We start from the raw sequence: 18,831 nt of genomic DNA, 5'->3' as shown, positions 1-18,831 counted from the left end.
TGGTGTCATTCATCATCTGGTCTTCATACAAGAGAAATAAAAGTTTGTGCGGCATGATGGAAGATTCATTAGTCTCTCTTTGTACAAATCACTTGTCTCAAGTGGATGACAGACAGAATGATCCATTCTCCTTCAGTATTATATTATGACATTAAACTGTTCACATTAGATACACCAGCACAGGACTAATAGTGACTTACTATATTAGTATATTATCAGATGTTCCTCAGAGTATTTATCATGGTATTGTCTTGATACATGCAATGAAGTAGAACGTGTTGTGAACTGACATGAAGGCATGCCCCCATTTCCACAGATAATGGTTTGATGAGGAGATTTCCACAGAAATGGGTGAGGGAATCATTCGGGAAAAAACACTGCAGCACTCAAAAATGTTATCAAATTTTTAAAAAACGAGGAAACTCTTTACGGTACATTAATTTCAGTATACTGTCGGTGTATGATGTGTATCACAGGTGAGACATTAAACAACTTTCATTTGAAAACTGATCGACATGCTACAAAAGCACTGACTTGGGTGAGGGCACTTGGTTAATTACGCAACAACTTGCCACGACATCCTCAAGGTGTCACTGTATTCATGTTTATCAAAAGTTTTATTACAAGACCTTTTAGAGGCAGTGTAGCGTTAGAATGGCATGATCTGCAACATGGACATGATCCCTCACAGGCTTCCCACCCACCAACAATGCCAAACCTCTTTGCAGTTGTAGTGGTTTGATGAGGAGATTGATACAACTGTCGTGTGTAGACCAGCAAGTAAATAGTTTTCCTGCTCCCATGTGTCCTTTCTCCACCACTGAAGCTGTAAACTAAGCAGGAATAATATATCATGTGACGTCCCATAACGCACTTGACTGAATTTAACTGAACTGAACTGAACAACTACGTTGAACAATATAAAAATGGTAGCTTCCCAAACTGGGGTCAACCTTGGCAACGATATATTGATATTAATACAATATATAATATGATATATATATAAGATATTAAGAGTTTATAAAATATTTAAGAAAGTTTGCACAACCTGAATTTCTTACTATATTTCATCTCCTTTACTGTAATTACTGGGTGAAGCTTTCACAATGAGGTTTTAGAACAGTAATTAACATGACAGGGAGTAACGTTCAATAATTCTATTATGAGATAATTAGGAGCAGCTCTAACACTGCAATCTTCATACATAGTGAAACTCAAAGTGTGACTGTACAACACACAACATGAAGAAAATATGAAGAGGTAAGATTAAATTACTACAAGTTTATTTAGTTGGGAGTAATAGTTTACTTGTATCTTTCATAACATTTCAAAATTGCAGAAAAAAAACAAGTGTTATCATTCTGTATTGTTCTGCATTAGGCTTTTTGAGGGCCCTCCTCATGTTTGGGACCTGGGTGCTTTGTTCCAATGTTAGCCTCACTACTACACCCCTGATTGATGAGAAAAAAGTGGTGTGGTGTTGTCCAAGCTTTATGCCAGTTGACTTCCAAGTGAGCAGTCCATTTTTTTCTAGCTGAAAGTTGATGAGATGAGAAGCTCAATACCACTTTTAAATGACATATTTGTTTAATCTATACGGAAACTGGAAGGCAAAAACGACATATGGTGACTATTTGTCGGCCAGGCACACAGAATTCCTGAAGACTTGTCATCGCTATGAAGTTGCCAGGCAACCACACTTTTTCACTTTGGTTTTTGCATGGATGAAAGGATAGGTTCAGGGTTTTTTCAAGTCTGTCTCAATTCAACACTGATTTGCCATTGTGTACGTGGAAATGGGTCTTTATTGCTGCAACAATTCCTACTCTCTGCACTGACCTTGAAAATATTCTCTCAAAAAGAGAAAATTACATATGATTTGTGCAGCAACAAATCCCAGTTTGATTTGGACCACTTAGGGCATTGCCACACCTATAGTTTGTTTGCTTTACTCCAAATCATTGAATAAGTTGCTACTTTGTTGCATTTTGCCTTTGGGTCAGCTTGGTTTCACACAGGCAAAATATCAAGGGAACAAAAATGTATCAACAAAAGCTGTGTGGAAGCTGTCTTTCCGTTCACTGGTCAGAAATGTGGCATGCAGAGAAAGTAGAGCTTGTTTTTCTTCCAGGATAGCTGTCCAAAATGGACCTGGTTTGTTCCAAAATATGCAGTTTCCTGCAGTTGGGTCGCATCAAGGTTGGATCACATTCTTTCATTCAAATGAACTCTACCAGAGTTCATTTCTAACTGGATCAATACAACCTCTTCAACAAGGGTCCACACCCGAGTGCGATTGCTGCTTTCGCACCTGCCAAACGAACCACACCAAGGGGAATACACACTAGAGTCTCACTGCCATGTCTTTAGACTGACATCCAGCTACAGTCTCAAGGACAGAAGTTTGTTGTTATTGATATTGTTGTGGCCATAGATAATCATAGCAATATCTTGCATGAACATGTTTGTGTCAAACTACCTGCCTAAAGTAAATAATTTTTAGTTTTACATTAGTGTGTGTAAACACTACCCACACCTGTGGTAGTCCCTTAGTCATGTCATGTTGTCATAGACAGTAATGGTGGGAACAAACTGTATGACACTCACAATCAGACCTTGCAAACAAAGAACTCTACACATGTTACCCCTGACATTTGCAAATTTCAAGTTTACCTAGTTCTGTAGTGGCAAATCTAGATCAAGACTATAACATTTCTCTTAATCAAACCAAGATAATCACTGATACACTATGTGACTGTTCAGACCCTGGCCAAACTTGACGAAAATCTGAGTCAATGAACAAATTAAATAAAAAAATAAAAAAATAAATGAATATGTACAGTATGTATTGTATAAGTTAACTGTATTTCCCACTGTCTGACATGGACAACTGAGTATTTTAGTGTCATCTGAACAATATTGCCTAATGGGTATTTTTAATGTGAATCCTCAAGCTTCCTCCATGTAGGTCCTATGTAGGACTATGCCTCTGGGGTTTGGTCCCTGGAGTTTAATCTGTTCATTCATGAGCCATCGTTGAATTTGCTGGATTGTATCCACTTTGGTAAGGCTGAACTGTATTAAAGACAATTGAGTGTATTGAATTCAGTATTTTTATTAATATATTCAGTTATACTTTTGATTTGCTATTATTGCTTTATATTGCATTTGGGAAACCAGTTTATGTACAAAGCACTGTTAGCATTAATCTCCATTAATGTTTCATTGCATATTTACAATAAAAAAAGGAGGGTGAGGGAAGATAATCAGCACCTTCTGGCAACATGTTTAGCACAAAACATTCAAGTATACTAAACATGATTCACTCAATGCAATCTGAAAGTCAATCCAGGCCATTCATTATAATGGGAGAAAAATATCATGCTTCCTGATGAAGCTGCAGTTCGACAAACTCAAACACAGACATATTTTAATTTTCACCAATTTCAGTTAGCACCATGTTTTAGCACCACAAACAGTAACAGTCTAAATTACCAGTGATAAAGTGTGCTTGTTCATACCATATCCTGTTAAATAAATCATTATTTTCTCATTACAGCAAGAAAATACAAATTATTAGCCCTCTCTCAAATGGGCTGAATCTCTATAAAACTATGATTGTTTAACCTGTTTTTCATATAAGGAGTTCAGAAGGGAACCTCAGTAGCTCTATAGCTAAAATAATGATTTGACATTTTTGGAAATTTACTTAATTTTCTGGCTTTGAGGTAGATGAGAAGAGAACACATGTGCACAGTTCTTAAATAGCCAAATCTACACACTGGTTAGCTTAGCTTAGCATAGATGGAAACGGAGTGAAAGGAATAGCCAGACCCTCTCTTAAGCTAACACAATGTAGTGCTTCTAAAGATGTTTTATCTTGTTTGTTTAGTCTGTACAAGAACCAAAAGTAAAACTTTTTTTTTTAAATAGCCAATTATTTGTCATGTGTACACTTACCCTCATTTCCAGTCTTTATGCTAAGCTAAGCTAACTGACTGCTGGCTGAAGCTACATATTTAGCTACTGTACAAACATTAGAGAGGTATCAATCTTCTCATCTAACTTTAGCAAAGAAAGAGTAAGTTTATTTCCTAAATGTTGAAATAATATGAAACCATACATTGCCCTTTTTTAGTTGTGGTATAGCCTACAGGCAATAGCTAAAAAGAAAATTAATCTACTTTAAAATTTCGGATGCTTTTCCATTTCAATTTGTTAATGTAACTTCACATGTTCTCACTGTGGTAATATTTATTTTCCTGCTGCAATTTTGATGCTGGATATTCTGTTTTTTTTGGAGGAACAGAACAACTTCAATGTGAATTGTATCCTTCTCATTGTCAGTTCACTGTATGTGCTTTCCATACAACCAATCTGATTCCCTAGCATATTTTCACTCACTTTTGGCTTTGATGAGGTATCCATTGAAAGTGATGTAGACATCTACGTCGTCACTGTAAATCGCATTCTCCCTTTCCCTTTTGTACAGGCGGACCCACACCTCGTCGTTCAGCTCAAGCATTAGCATTAGGCTCTGACTCTGCATGATGGAGCGGTCACTGGGTTGGGCGTACACTATGGCCCGCTCTGTGTCGTTCTGCATGATGTGCAGGTACGTCTCCTTGAAGTTCCATGTGTGAATGTTGACATTGAAGAAGTAGATTCCCGGGATTTGGCAGAAGAATTTCCCATGGAACATGTTGAAGCTGGCATCAAGATTGACGAAAACTGTGTCGAATACCAGCACTTGGTAGGCCTCCAGGCTGTGGATAGATTTACGACGGCCGACAGAGAAGGCAGCATTCTGGACTTTGCAGGGGTCTCCTGAGAGACCTGCCTCGCCCTTACTGCCGTTTGGGCCCATGGGACCCCTGGAGCCTGGAGGACCTTCCTGTCCAGCTTTACCTGGTGTCCCTCTATCACCACGTTCTCCTTTATCACCTGTGCAGAGTGATAATTACACTAACATCAGAAATAATATGTAAGCTTACTGACGTCAGAATGAAAAAACATAGGGTTAAAAACAGCCGAACACTAAGACACCAAAGACATGATACATCCTCTGATACTGTTGAAGTATTTTAGGGTTACATGTGGGATTTTTGGGTGCACAGACTGTAAACTGCAGAGAAACTCAAAGACACTGAACCACTGAGCCACCAGCCAGTTTTCAAAGCAACATGAAATACTAGGAGTTATCCTTTTAAGCCGTGTTTGGTGTATAAACTGAATCAACCAAGAGAAACTGTTGAATATAACTGTGTAATGATGGACATATAGTATTTGGGGGTCTGCAATCGCTGCTAATTGACATGAAACCTAACATGTCCCATTATTGTACATGTGGTACCTTTGAGGATGGTCATATTGATGTAGGTGCGGACCTCTGGCACATGGCTGAACAATCCCGTGGGAGGCTGAGCTGCACTGCCCTCTGCTGGCTCCATGTCATCACAGCAGTGCCTGCAGGCTACAGGAGGGGCACTGGGAGGAGGTACCAGCACCACCAGGGAGGAGAAGGACAGAAGGAGGACAACACCGAACATAGCTGTGCCTACAGTATGAGCAGAGGAAATTATCACTCGACTGGAATAGCTTTGAATTAATTTCTGCTGGTGGGCCTGGATCCAAGTGATTTAAAAATGTATTTTGCATCACTCACTGTGACAAATTTAAGTCAAGTGTTGAGTGTTGCAGCAGTGTTGTGAGCAGACAGAAAGTGTGGTCACATGTGGCAGGTTTTAAATTGCTTATTAAAGACACTCTCACCTGCATAGCAATGTAAAAAGATACAATATATAATTATCAGTGTACAATGGGCTACAAATGTTGCTACTTAGACTCTGGGAAGTATGATTATATTTGGTTTCTCTTCCATTTTAGATATCAAGACATGAGGGCAACTTTCAAAATCACAGATGTAAATTGCTTCACAAATTTAGATAAATCTAAATGTTAAAAAAAAGCATTAAAGGAGAAAAAACAAGATGCCAGCTATGTGAGGCTGTACATAAAGGCAACATGATGCCAGCATTCTAACCACTGACTGTACACCGTCAATGATTCTAAAAAATACTTGACAGGTGATTGGATAAAACATTTGTCAATCACCGCCTTACCGTTTGAGGCAAGAGGATTCGCGAGATCACAAGATCATGTGAGAATCCTCATAGGATGCTGACTGTTCACAAACACACAAGTTGAAGCCTGACAAGAGAGATTCTTCAAGTGATCGTGATCTTTTAAGTCCAGCTGCGTTGCAAGTTGTTTTTAGTCACAAAGTATTGGAAAATGTACGTTACACGTTTGATCTGACAGATCAAGCTGTTTGCTGGCTTGTAAGACTTTTAAAACTTGGACATGATACTAAGAGGCAAGGTGTATTTAATGTCCTTATCTCAGAAAATCTAAGTGGTCTTGGTGCATATGGGGTTAAAATATCTGAAATCCTGCATAAAAGGAACAGAACCATGGACAGCTTTAAAAGCAATCAACCCACTTGTCCCTTTTTAAAGCTTCTTGGCCGGTAACGACAATCATAAAGGAAGTGTTTATTTTGGATAATTGTCCATTTAAATTCACCCACAAACAATAGGAATAAAAGAACCATTAGTTTGTTTAAATAAAAGATGAAAGTCCTTTTTGTTTACTTGCTTGTGGCAACAGCAGTGAAGATTAATCCATTAAACTGATGAAACACATGTCCTCGCTGAAATATCAGTTGTTAAGCAGCTGCTCAGAAAATGAGATCATTATGTGTCCTTGATGTCATTCCCACAGCGGTGGAAAAGAGAAGAGAGAGGAATCTTCTACCCTGAGCCAGAGAAAACATTTGTTACCCTGAGAACAAGGACAAGAGTCAGGAACTGTGGAAAAACTAATAAAGTGAAGCCCTCTTGCAACAAAGCTAGCATATTTGTTTTTGATTGTCCATGCACTCACAGGGATATTTACTGGTCATTTAAAGAAAATGCCATAGAAGATTTCTGCCATTTCACGCCCACAGAGCTGACATCAAGAGGCCAAATGGTGCCTCAGGACTCAATAAAATACAGCATAAAACTAATATGCTACTCATACACATCCCAAATGTTAAAAACCTGGTAAAGGCGGGCAGGCAGATTTATCACCAATTAGCTGGTTGATTCTGTACAATGGTTTACTTAATGCAAAGAAAGTCAGAGTGGCTTTTTTTTTTCAAACAGAGAGCCAAGCATAATGTTGTTTAAAAGTGAAAAGTCATGGGTGTCTGCCAGACTCATCAGTCGGTCTGTGTGCTGAAACTGGAACAGTGTGTGCTGTTGTGTTTATACAGGACAGCTGCATCCATACTGACACTTGCATCCTTTATATATGACTGCATATAGAAGCTCAGCTAAAGATCACAAACATATATTCTCTAAATGCTTGAGTTTTGCTGGTGTTAACAGACAGAACAAGACTTTTAAAGTTGTGTGCCTTTGCCTGCCAGTTATTATATTATCATTCTTATACAATCCAGCAGAATTCACTGTGAGTTCAGTGTGCACATGGATTCTGGACTTCCTCAGCAACAGACCACAGAATGTCCGAATGGGAAAGTTCACATCATCAACCCCTCATTCTCAACACAGGCATGCCCCAGGGGTGTGTCCTCAGCCCCCTCCTCTACTCCATATTCATATACGACTGTTCTCCCATACACCCCTCTAACACTATTGTCAAATTTGCTGACGTCACCACCATAGTAGGACTGATATCAAACAACAACGAGACAGCCTACAGAGAAGAGGTTCAGCATTTGTCTTCACAATAACCTGGACTTAAACACCTCTAAAACCAAGGAAATGATAGTGGACTTCAGGAAATCAAAGTGCACTGTGCACTCTGCCCTCTTCATACACGGGGAGGAGGTCGAAAGAGAGCTTCAAATTCCTTGGTGTCCACATCGCGGCCGACCTCACCTGGACCGCGCACATCTCACACCAGGTGCGGAAGGCCCAACAGAGACTGTACTTCCTCAGGAAGTTAAAACATGCCCACCTCGCTCATCACCTGCTCACTAACTTCTACCAGTCAGTGATTGAGAGCATACTGACCTACTGCTGCACTGTGTGGAGAACAGAAAAGATCTGCAGCGGGTGGTGAGGACAGCGGAGCGTGTCATCGGATCATCACTGCCCTCACTTACAGACATTTACACTGGCCGAAAGCCAGCTGTATCTCCAAAGACTACACACACCCGGACACTCTCTGTTCTCTCTTCTGCCCTCTGGGAGAAGATACAGGACAATAAAAACCAAAACAAATAGACAGCTTCTTCCCACGAGCTGTCACATCCATATCTATCTATCTATCTATCTATCTATCTATCTATCTATCTATCTATCTATCTATCTATCTATCTATCTATCTATCTATCTATCTATCTATCTATCTATCTATCTATCTATCTATCTATCTATCTATCTATCTATCTATCTATCTATCTATCTATCTATCTAGAATTCCTGCTTTAAATTTGATCATTTTGAAGGTTGCAAGGTTCTGGATTTGGCAAAGTGTTAGAGCAGTGATTTTCAAAGTTTGAGCCTGTGGGCCTCCCCTCAGACAAAACTTGGAGAAAGGCGCTCCTCACCCCCTTTAGTTTACCTGCTTTGGTTTGCTCAGTTCCTGGATACCTATGGGATCGTGAATATGTTATGTGATCCCAGAAACAATCAATAATTGAGCCAACATAGCTGTTTGACATAACATCAGGCTACACCAATCAGCCTATCTCCTTCTATGAAACCTTCTGTGTTATAAAAATGTTGATCATTTTGAGTTTGTAAAGTTAGTGATGTTTTTTTCTTGTGTTTGTTTTTTTGTTGGACTGCGTTATAGTGTCTTTAATATTTTTGTCCACCTTTACTTATAGACACATGACATATCTAATTCCTGCTCTACAGAGGAACTGCTTGGGAATCCTGCAGAGAGTATTTACACTGTTGGAGAATTTCAGTCATTTAAAACTTTAGGGATTGTCATATTTGTTTTACCCACTCATAATAAACATCCTGTACCACACTCTCACAGTGTTTGCTCTAGCAGCAATTTTGCTGCTGTATATGGCACAGTGCATCCAAATATTATTGTTCATCGATTTGCTGTGCTGTCACATGTCATTTATCTTGCAGTAGAAATCTGCTGCTTGTGTTAAGGTTCTGTTAGGATTTCCAGGATGGACCACAGATGGCCATTCAGTGAGTTTGATATGATTCATGTACTGACCTTGGGTATTACATAACTGGTTTTAGTGGAAAAAAACTCTGTATAATGTTTTTTGTATTCCTCAGCAACCTTTTTTTTTTTTTTTTTTTTTTTTTTTTTACAGTATAAGAATAAAGTACAAGATTGGTGAACACACAGGAACACATGCTGCAAAAATAAAAAATAAAACAATAATCATCAATGAAGCCTACATTTTGCAGATTGACATGCATTTAGACTATAAAAACATGTTTGCATCTGATTTCTAGTGACAGCCCGGTCGAGCTCTAACATAGTTGCAAACAGAACTTCATTACTAAACAATCATCACAATGCAGACAGTCAGTTCTCATGCAACTTGCCAGCTGATAACTGAGACTTTTATCTGAGTGAATCTCACCTTGTTCAAGTCTCTGCAGCCGCTTCAGTCCGCTGAGGAGACAGCTGGACGGAGGAGAGAGAAATTCCTCAGTCAACCTCAACAGTCAGCAGTCCTCTCTCCCTCTTAGTGTCTCACTGTGGGAGTGAGTTGTGAGTATATAGTACTATAGAAAGAAAAATCCCTCTTCCCTCTGATCCCTCCTATTTTCATGTACACTCTGGCAACTGGTGTTTGTCCATTTATTTGACATTTAGGATGACAGTTAATGCCTGACCCTTTAATCTTTACTGCCACATACAAAAATTGTCAAAGGTTTAGGATAACAAAGGCACAGGAAGTGTCCAACTCTGAAATGCTTTCCTTTGTTTAAAGTCCAAACTGATCAAACTACAGACAAGATTTGTAAGTTTGATTTAAAAGTATTTGCCGTCATATCAACTCCATGAATGAAATCACCTATAACTGTGGTTATTGGAGCAAATGTGCACATAACTATTGGGGATCACTCTCCAGGGTCTGTTTACAAAAATGAGGAAACTCCCAGTGATCCCCCCCCTGGATTCTGCATTTCTTCTGTGCTGAATTCCTTCCCGTTGTTCCTCCCATCTGCTGCAGCCAGAAAGAGAGAGGGGACAGAGTGAGAGAGGAGGAGTGAGAGAGTGACTTGTGCAAGAAAAAGTACAAATGCAATAGGGAATGTGTGGGAAGTCAATTATAGATGGATATTTTTGGCTGTCTTCTATTATTTTCAATAAGCTACTAACTAACAATAATAAATTAAACTCTAACAATAATATTTTTAGACCTTAAGAATGTAATGTTCTGTCCCAGGTTTGGATTAAAGACTTTAACAAAGAGAAATGTCAGAGAAAATGCAATAAAGAGATACATTTAAAAAATGCATTCATTGAGGGATGCACCAAGAGAGAAAGTCAGGGACATTAATTCGGAGAGCCACCTCACAGCAGATGTAAAGCATGAGAGTGACAAAAACAAAGAGAGACAGGGACCCTGCAGCCCTGGACCATAAGGGTATATGCTTGTTGCTAAGCAGCAGGTGCACTTGTAGAGTGGCAGGAAGTCTTTAATCTCTCATATATACACAGTCATCCACATAACCCACCACCAAAACTACGGCTGCTTTCTCTAAGCACCTGACATATAAATAAGATATAATGAATCTGATTACTGTTCCTATCTACTGCGATAGTTTCACACCTGTCTTGCCACGTGTCTGCAGAAGATTGTACAGTACTCTGTAATCTGTACTGTAGTGTTGGAGCAAAAACCAAACCAGATGAACCAGCCAGGTTTTTTTCTTGTGGTCTTTGTTGTTGTCTGTTTTTATCCCTGGAATTTCCTGTTTTTGCAGCTAAATGGGTCATATTTCAATGGTTTTATCTTTTAAGGCAGTAATTCTTAGAACGTTTGGGGTTATGATGCTTTAAGGCAGTGGTAGGGAAGTAGTGCCAAATAGGGCCAAATCTGGCCAACTAAAATATCTGGTCCTGTAATGAAAGCTGAAGTTTTCCCTCTTATAGATGACATTAAATCTTTTACATGACTGTGGGGGTGGGTGTGGTTTGGGCAGTCAGCTGTAGGAGAGAGATGCTGGGCAGAGCTGGCTCAGCAGGCGCAGGGCCAGGTGAGTTGATTGGCACAGTTGGGCTTAGATGTCTAATCAAGCTCTCCTGTTTCTCTGCAGTAGTGGCTGGACTGAGGCAGAGTGGGAAAAAAAGAGTTAAGAAGCATCGGAGCGCCCGGCAGCAGTCACACACAGGAGCTGTGTGAGTTTTTATTTGTTAATAAAAGGGTTAATTGAGCTCTGCTGTCTGTGCTATCTGCTGATGAACCCATGGTGGCAGCAACTTGTGCCACAATAACTCTTCATAACTCTACGGTAGATAACAATGGAAACAAAATACTCATGTAAATATCAACTAATAGAGAGGATATGTTCATGTTGATGAGTAACTTTTTGCCAGATGAGTAGTACCATGCTGCTGTCTATTAGCCCTCTCTTCCTCATGGGAATAATGCCAAATACGATCCTAAAACAGTTTATAAACCAATTTTATTGTTGAATAAATTAAATGAAATAAAGAAATACAATATATCAACAATGTATTAGGAAGTGTCTTCATTGTGCCTGTACAATATCGCCACCCTGATTCAGCAGTGATGAGAAAACAGACACATTGTTGACCCTAATGCTGATCCCTGCTTTAAAAGATAAAGCAGGGTATCTATTTTTCTTATTGTCCACAAATCTCACATGCAGAGCTAATTCAACAATGAACTCATCCTACTCAGAAGAATTGTGTGTATCTGCAAAGCCTGATATATCATGTTTTTCAGTACCTCTGTTGTCCAAAAACTACCAGTGAGCTACACTGTTGTGCTGGGTGACATGTTCCCTTGCCCTAGAGATTACGGTTATGTTTGTTTTTTCGAAGCAGTTCCAAAGACTAATAACAATGAGCATTTTTTCAGGCTCCAGAGAGAAGTTGCATGTACGGCAGACGCCACTGAGCATGTGCAGAAACGCAGTTCTGTTTACAGAGCTTTACTAGCTTATAGTGCAAGTAGCACAAATGAAAGAGATTGTGATATGTAGCACAGTGCTACAAACTATGAGATTGAAAACACTGACCCCCGCACATAACTGTGAGAAACACAAGTATGCTGTATGTACATATGTACTCAGCTATGCTCTCACTGTATGTATTAAATAACCATTCTAATTAGTTTCATTGTCTTATCGGGAGAATTGTAGAAGATGCAGAGGTTAGTAAAATATCAACTCTGCCCTCTTATTTTATGACACTTGCTAGAAGTGATTTCTGTTGCAGAACAAAAGGAGGCCGGGGCAGGATTTGTGCACACGTGTAACATGAGCACAGCTGTTGAACATTACCGCCTTTATGTCCCAAGGGTTGAGGTTTTATAGACTGAAATGCTGTTACATCAGGAGAATTCCTTTGCCTTTCTGGCCAATGTAAACTATTAAGAGACTGAAACAACCTGATCGTCTTCTGGAGAAATGTTTACATTTCCTCTCTGCTGTCTTCAGGATTCAAGCCATAAATCTGTGTCTCTGTCTGTCTGCCTCCAGTATCAGTACCCTTCCTCTGTTCTTATTTTGTTTGGAAGTCCTTTTGGAAGCACTTATTTAACTATTTGGTATCTATTTCTCCATTTCTTTACTGTTTCCTGGTCTCACACCATACCATTGCACATGTCCATTTCTCCCTGGCTGTAACGTAATGAATTCATACCACCGCCTTTGATCTGATATAGGAACAATTTACTCATAAAAACCTGAAAATGACTGCTGACCACAGCATAGTAGAATTTTTTAATTGCCTCCCCCAACATCCTCTCAGTCTTAAACAGCTGTTTGCTGAAAAACCTGTCAGTGAGTTAACCATGTGCCAAAACTATATAGTATACATTTTAGCCTATGTACTTTGCCCCACATAACATTTTTGTGATACAAACAACAGCTGGTCTAGTTCACAAATAAACTTGTAAGATTTGGTACAAAAAAATTTAAAATGTGACATGGTTTTCCGAGGGGCTATCTGTTGTGCCCTTTGCCTTCCTAAAACAGCTGAATGTTGTTTTGAGACATTGGGTTTTTTTATGGATTAAACAAACGAGATATTACATTTTCATTAGTGAGCTTCAGAGGTGTTGGTGGGCATATTTTGTTACTTTTGGACAGAGCTAGGTTAGCTGTTCCCTCCTGTTTCCAGTCTTTGTGATAAGCTAAGCTAACTGGGCTAACTGTCTCCTAGCTTAACCGTCTCATGTCAGTCTCAGTCGAAATTGAACGAACACAAACTGACAAAATCTCCTCAACATTAGTGAGAGCTTGCAATTTTGCAAAATTACCACAAAGTTTCTGCATGAAAACTGGTCAAACTGTTGCATTAGGGGTTGTGGTAATGTACGTCATTGCAGTGCACATGCAGCAAGGATTCAGGCGCACATTTATGTGGAAGAAGGCCAAATGTCATGATTACCAAATGTCCTCAGATCAGGTTTGTGTTCAGTTAGTTAGAGGTTAGAGTGATGCGTTGTTCAGACAGCAAAGATGGACATAATCTAACATAAAAACATAAAACATAAAAATGGGCACTAAGTAAATGAAACTATATTTTTATGTTCATGGATTTTCTGCCTTTTATTAAAGTGATTACATATGACTCTTCATTGGAAGCAGTTTATAAAAAATTGCATTATTTTTCTTTGCTTGCATTTTTTCCCAATTCCCACAATTGTACCACAATAAGAAACAGAAAACATCACAAACTGCATTACAGTTTTTCAAGAATCATCATGAAGGAAATCAAGCTTGCAGTTTCGCATCTGTTTGCATATATTTATGTTTAAGTGGTTAAAAAGCATATAAAACAAAAACAGCTGTATTTCTTCTATTTGGTTTCCAGTCAGTTCAGTATAATCTAGAGTAAATTGAGAAATAAGTTTAGGCTTCGGAACAAGTTCAATGACCTGTCAGTGGTTATTCTCATTGCTTTGAATCAACTGCTTTCATATGTTGGCCCTCACTTTCATTTGGTGGTTGTGATTCTGTGCTGTCTGTGTTTACTCCACATAAAGAGGCTAAAACATGGTCAGCCCAACCTCACATTCTCCCATTTTGTTGTGGGTTTGATCCAAAACAAATCCTTTGGGTCGCTCTTTCCCTCTCTCTCTCTTTGTCCTCGGGCCAGCTGGGTCAAAGCTGGCTCAGTGATTGACAGAACAGGCAGAGGAAATCTGAACAAGCTGAGACTCCAAAGCCATCCAGCTGGACCAATGCCTGAAAAGACACTGCCAGCTACCTGACAGATAAAGATGTTATCTATTAAATCTGGAAAAGGAGGAACGCATGTGGAATGACTGAAATTGTGTGTGTGCGTGTGTGTGTGTTTTTTTTTGTTGTTGTTGTAAAGACAAGGCAACATGAATAATAAACAGACACCAAAGGAGGAAGAGGAATCAGTTTTGTTTTGTTAAGTTTTCTAATGTCCCCTAGTGGTGGAATGAACATAGTAGCCTAAATTAAAGATGTTTCAAATTATTCTGCGATATAAGTGAGAGATGTAAACAGACATTCACACTAAAAATCACTTCACTAAAGTCAGTACAGCACAGACACAGTACTATGTTACCTTCATCCAGTGCCAATGGGTAGAAATGTATTAGGTCACCATCAAACCCAGCTGCTATTTGCAGGTGTTACTTTTATATTACTTTATTATCTACAAACTAAATTTTCATATGGTTGTTAACTGTTACAATCTTCTCCAAGTGATGGAGGAAAGACTCAGATCAAGTGAAAGTATCAATATCACAAAGTAAAAATACTCTATTACAAGTAAAAGTATTGCATTTGAAATCATACTTGAGTAAAACTTTAGAATATTACCAGACAAATTTACTTAAAATATTACATTAAAAGCTACTCCTTTTACATTAAATTGAGCTGTGACTGATATATTAAATATATTTAACAACGTGTATTATTAACACTGATGAGTTGATGCATAAGCAGCATTTTATTGTAGCTGCTTGAGATGGAGCTAGTTTGAACTGTTTTGTGAGGCTCATGAGAACAATCTGAGAGGTATTGAGACAATAGATTGTGTAGGAAAGAAGAAAAAAAACTGTTCTGCTACATACATTCAGAGTTTTACCTCTTTGGGCCTCAAGCTGTTATTTATTTGAAACCATGTGAGGGGAAATGACTCTTTGGTAGAACTGCCAACAACACACAAATATCTGTAACATTAAGAGACACAAAACAAAAAGTTTGGGTACCACTAGCTTAATCTTTAACAATGTAGTGCGATTTATAATCTTATCATTATGTTACTTTATTTTTTTTTTTTGTCTGAATAGCAACTAAAGCTTTCAAATCAATGTAGTAGAGTAAAAGAACAATATTCCCCTCTGAAATGTATTGTATCAAGTAACATAAAACAATTTTTTGTTGCTATTTGTAATTGATTGTTCATAATGTATGTATCCTTTACAGTATTGTACAGTATTTTGTACAACTAACAGAACATTTAATGTCAAATATAACCAGAGTTTAGTTTACTCTGATATAAAAAACAATACTAATAATTGGTAAAAAATGAGTGACTGTCTTTGGTTTGATTGGTGACCTAATGGTTGTCTACCAGTTGTTACCGGGTGAAGTTAACTTGGTTATATTGTTGATATTATTGACCACTTTTGACCCAGTGATTCATTTAAATGTGTGTAACATATTTTCTCTTTTCCTATGAAGAGTCATTAAGTGCTTTTTCAGTACTATATATAAATAACTTGCATTTGTCTGTAATTTCATTGTATTTTAATCAAGATGCACATTTTTTATAGGTTGAAAGTGTCAATATATTGAGCAGATACTCAAAAGTGCTGTTTTTACATGTTACAAATATTGCTGCTTTTGTATGTCATTCAGTGAAGTGTCTTGACATAATTTGGGAAAGAAGGATAAACTCTTGTGAAATGGAAATATTGTGGAAACTTTGATGAAAAGGCAACATCTCAACACTGTGCTTTCTTACTGGCAAGGCTAAATATTGTAAATTCTCTGTGAGGTGAGCGGATGTCGCCGGTTGTGTCAGCTTTAAATGTCAAACCACACTCTAATACACACGCTCACTCTCGCACACACACCACCAGGACCACCTGACAGGACATGTAAACACTCAAAACTACACACACACATAAATTCACACATGCAGACACACACACACACCTCACTCTCTCTCTGTTGCTCTTTCTCACATCAGCTCACATGACCGACCCTCAGCCTTCATTCCACAACGACACAGGAAGTCAAAGGGTGACCCATTTCTACCAGAGCTTTTATTGTGTTTGGTCTCTGCGCAGATGTCACCATACGCAACGGAAATATACTGCATGTGTTGAGATGAGAGCAGCAACTTCTGTCAATGACCTCAATGTTTTACACAAATCTAGAATAAACAACCTAATAAATACCATACTATGGTTGGATGAGTGATCTGTTTCTGAAATAAGGATTAGTGGTAATTAAAGGCTGTGATCTGATGTTCAAAATGCATGAAATCATTTTTAAATATGCACAGCAAATGAGATCAGAGCAAACCAGCTGCCTTTCATTTTGACAGTGGATTAACTGTCAAAATATTGACATCATACATTATAAAGTCTTATCATGACTCAACTCTAAAGCAATGCCTGCATACAGTATGGCTCTTAATTAAAAGAAATGTATCACAATTTACATAATTCAAATACAAAATTAATGTTTTGCACAAGTCAAAAATCTGCATGGAAATACAGGAATCCAGTCATTATGAAACTTTGTACATATGTTCGCTTCGTCATTGTGAACAAGACTACTAAAGCATTTTGAGCTCAATCCATAGGGGGCGCCAAAAATGCCAAAGGCTTTTCAACAGAGATTCAGCAGCTGTAGATAAATATCGTTTGCTACAAGCAGAACCTGCAGAAGTTACTTACTATGGTGCAACAACCAGTTCCTCTTCTTGACGGTATTATTTGGTGGCATGGTGGTCTTAGCATTTTCAGGAACCCTTCTGCATCTTCAGCAGGTATCTCAGGCTCACAAGCATTTCGCCCCTTAGCCTGTATGCCTCACCTGAGTGGGGCAGCACAGTTTGACTAGCCTTCAGCTGCATAGGGGTTCAAACTACTGGTTCTGACAACCAGCCTGAGCTGGTCTTAGCTGCTGCAGCAATCTCCTCAGTGGCTTTCTTTAGTTGTTTGAATTCAAAACTGATCTTCTGCAAGAATTAGCACGCTGATGTTGCTGGGAAACTGCTGCAGTCGCCTTCAATGGGGAATATAGCTGCGTGCCATCCTTTCCCAAGAGCCTCATCACTTACTGGTACTTTGCTTTCTTCAACTGGTGAGATGGTGTCCTCCTAGGGCACTGTGAGTTTGGTTACTAAGATGGTTTTTGTGCTCCTGTATAACAGAACCATGTCTGGTCTACTTACAGATCCCTCAGTTTAACATTCCTGTCTCTAGACCCTGTGCCCCAAATTGCCCTCTAACCCCCCACGAGGATGACTGAGCTGATCTGGTATTTGTTGCCTGAAGGCAGAGTGATGCACTCTAGCAGTGGGGATGCCTGCTGCCAAACCCCTGCATCATTCTCTAGTCTCTCTTCCAACTCCTCCATCAGTTGTGCCAGTTGGTCTCTCCTGCAGCAGGCTGCAATTATCTTCACATTCCAATGCCTCCATCCCTTCATCAACACCATATGCAACCTCTTGCACTGCCACTCCCTTTACAACACCCTCTCCACCAGCTTCATGTCCCTCTGCTACTGGTTCTCCATCCTGCTCTGCTCTTTGCTGCTGCCTCACTTTTTCCAGTTCTTCCTCATCCTCTTGAGTCTGCCTGGTCACAAGGTGTGCTTGACCTGTCCAGCATGTGATGAGATGCTCCATCTTCAAACACCTTCCTTGACCCCACCAGAAAGCCAGCTTAGGATCCTATTATTCTGCGTGCCTTGAACTTCCAAGTGATGCTTTGCTTGCTCACATTACTCAATGCATGACAGACCTGAAAAAAGGAGGATACAAGAGAGTTTCTGTCATCATGAAGATATGGCTTAATTGATTGTATTAAGATATTATTAAAGTCTAAACCAGTTTGACTCTGGAAATCTATACCTGCTTTCCAGTGTTATAATCAATAAATCAAACTTTGTTGTATAGCACCTTTCATACAGGTTAGTGCAAGAGATTCACAGATGATTAACAGGCCAATAATAAGACAGAACAAGTGTAGACAATAAATAGTAAAAACAATTTGAGACCAATGCCCATTATAAATAAAAGTGATTAAAATAAAATATATTTAGAAGCAATAATAATAATAATAATGATGATAATATGAATATGAATATGAATATGAATATGAATATGAATATGAATGTGATTATGAATATTCATATTCATATTCATACAAATAAAATAAAATAAAAATAAATAATAATAATAATAATAATAATAATAGTAGTAGTATTAAAATAGTATAGTATAGTATATAGTAATACAATTAGTATTATCATTATTGTTGTTGTTATTATTGTTGTTATTGTTATTATAATTAATAATATTATATTATAATAAGATCAATAAGTGAGTTTATAATGTAGTCACTGAGGCAACACA

At 38.5% G+C, this 18,831-nt stretch overlaps 1 protein-coding gene across 1 annotated transcript; it reads right to left on the bottom strand.

The window, feature by feature from the left end:
* Window positions 1-3,138: 3,138 nt before the first annotated feature.
* Window positions 3,139-9,726, bottom strand: LOC133999631 (complement C1q tumor necrosis factor-related protein 1-like). Its single transcript, XM_062438882.1, has 3 exons — window positions 9,635-9,726; window positions 5,354-5,557; window positions 3,139-4,944 (listed from the first exon to the last, which is right to left on the bottom strand). The coding sequence occupies exons 2-3, from the start codon at window positions 5,547-5,549 to the stop codon at window positions 4,397-4,399; spliced, it is 744 nt and encodes a 247-aa protein (XP_062294866.1). The 5' UTR covers window positions 5,550-5,557; window positions 9,635-9,726; the 3' UTR covers window positions 3,139-4,396.
* Window positions 9,727-18,831: the final 9,105 nt, after the last annotated feature.

Source organism: Scomber scombrus, chromosome 18, assembly GCF_963691925.1.
Source record: "Scomber scombrus chromosome 18, fScoSco1.1, whole genome shotgun sequence".
Classification (NCBI taxonomy): Eukaryota; Metazoa; Chordata; class Actinopteri; order Scombriformes; family Scombridae; genus Scomber; species Scomber scombrus.
Note: the sequence above shows the minus strand (reverse complement) of the source record. Positions and strands in the feature narration are given on the sequence as shown.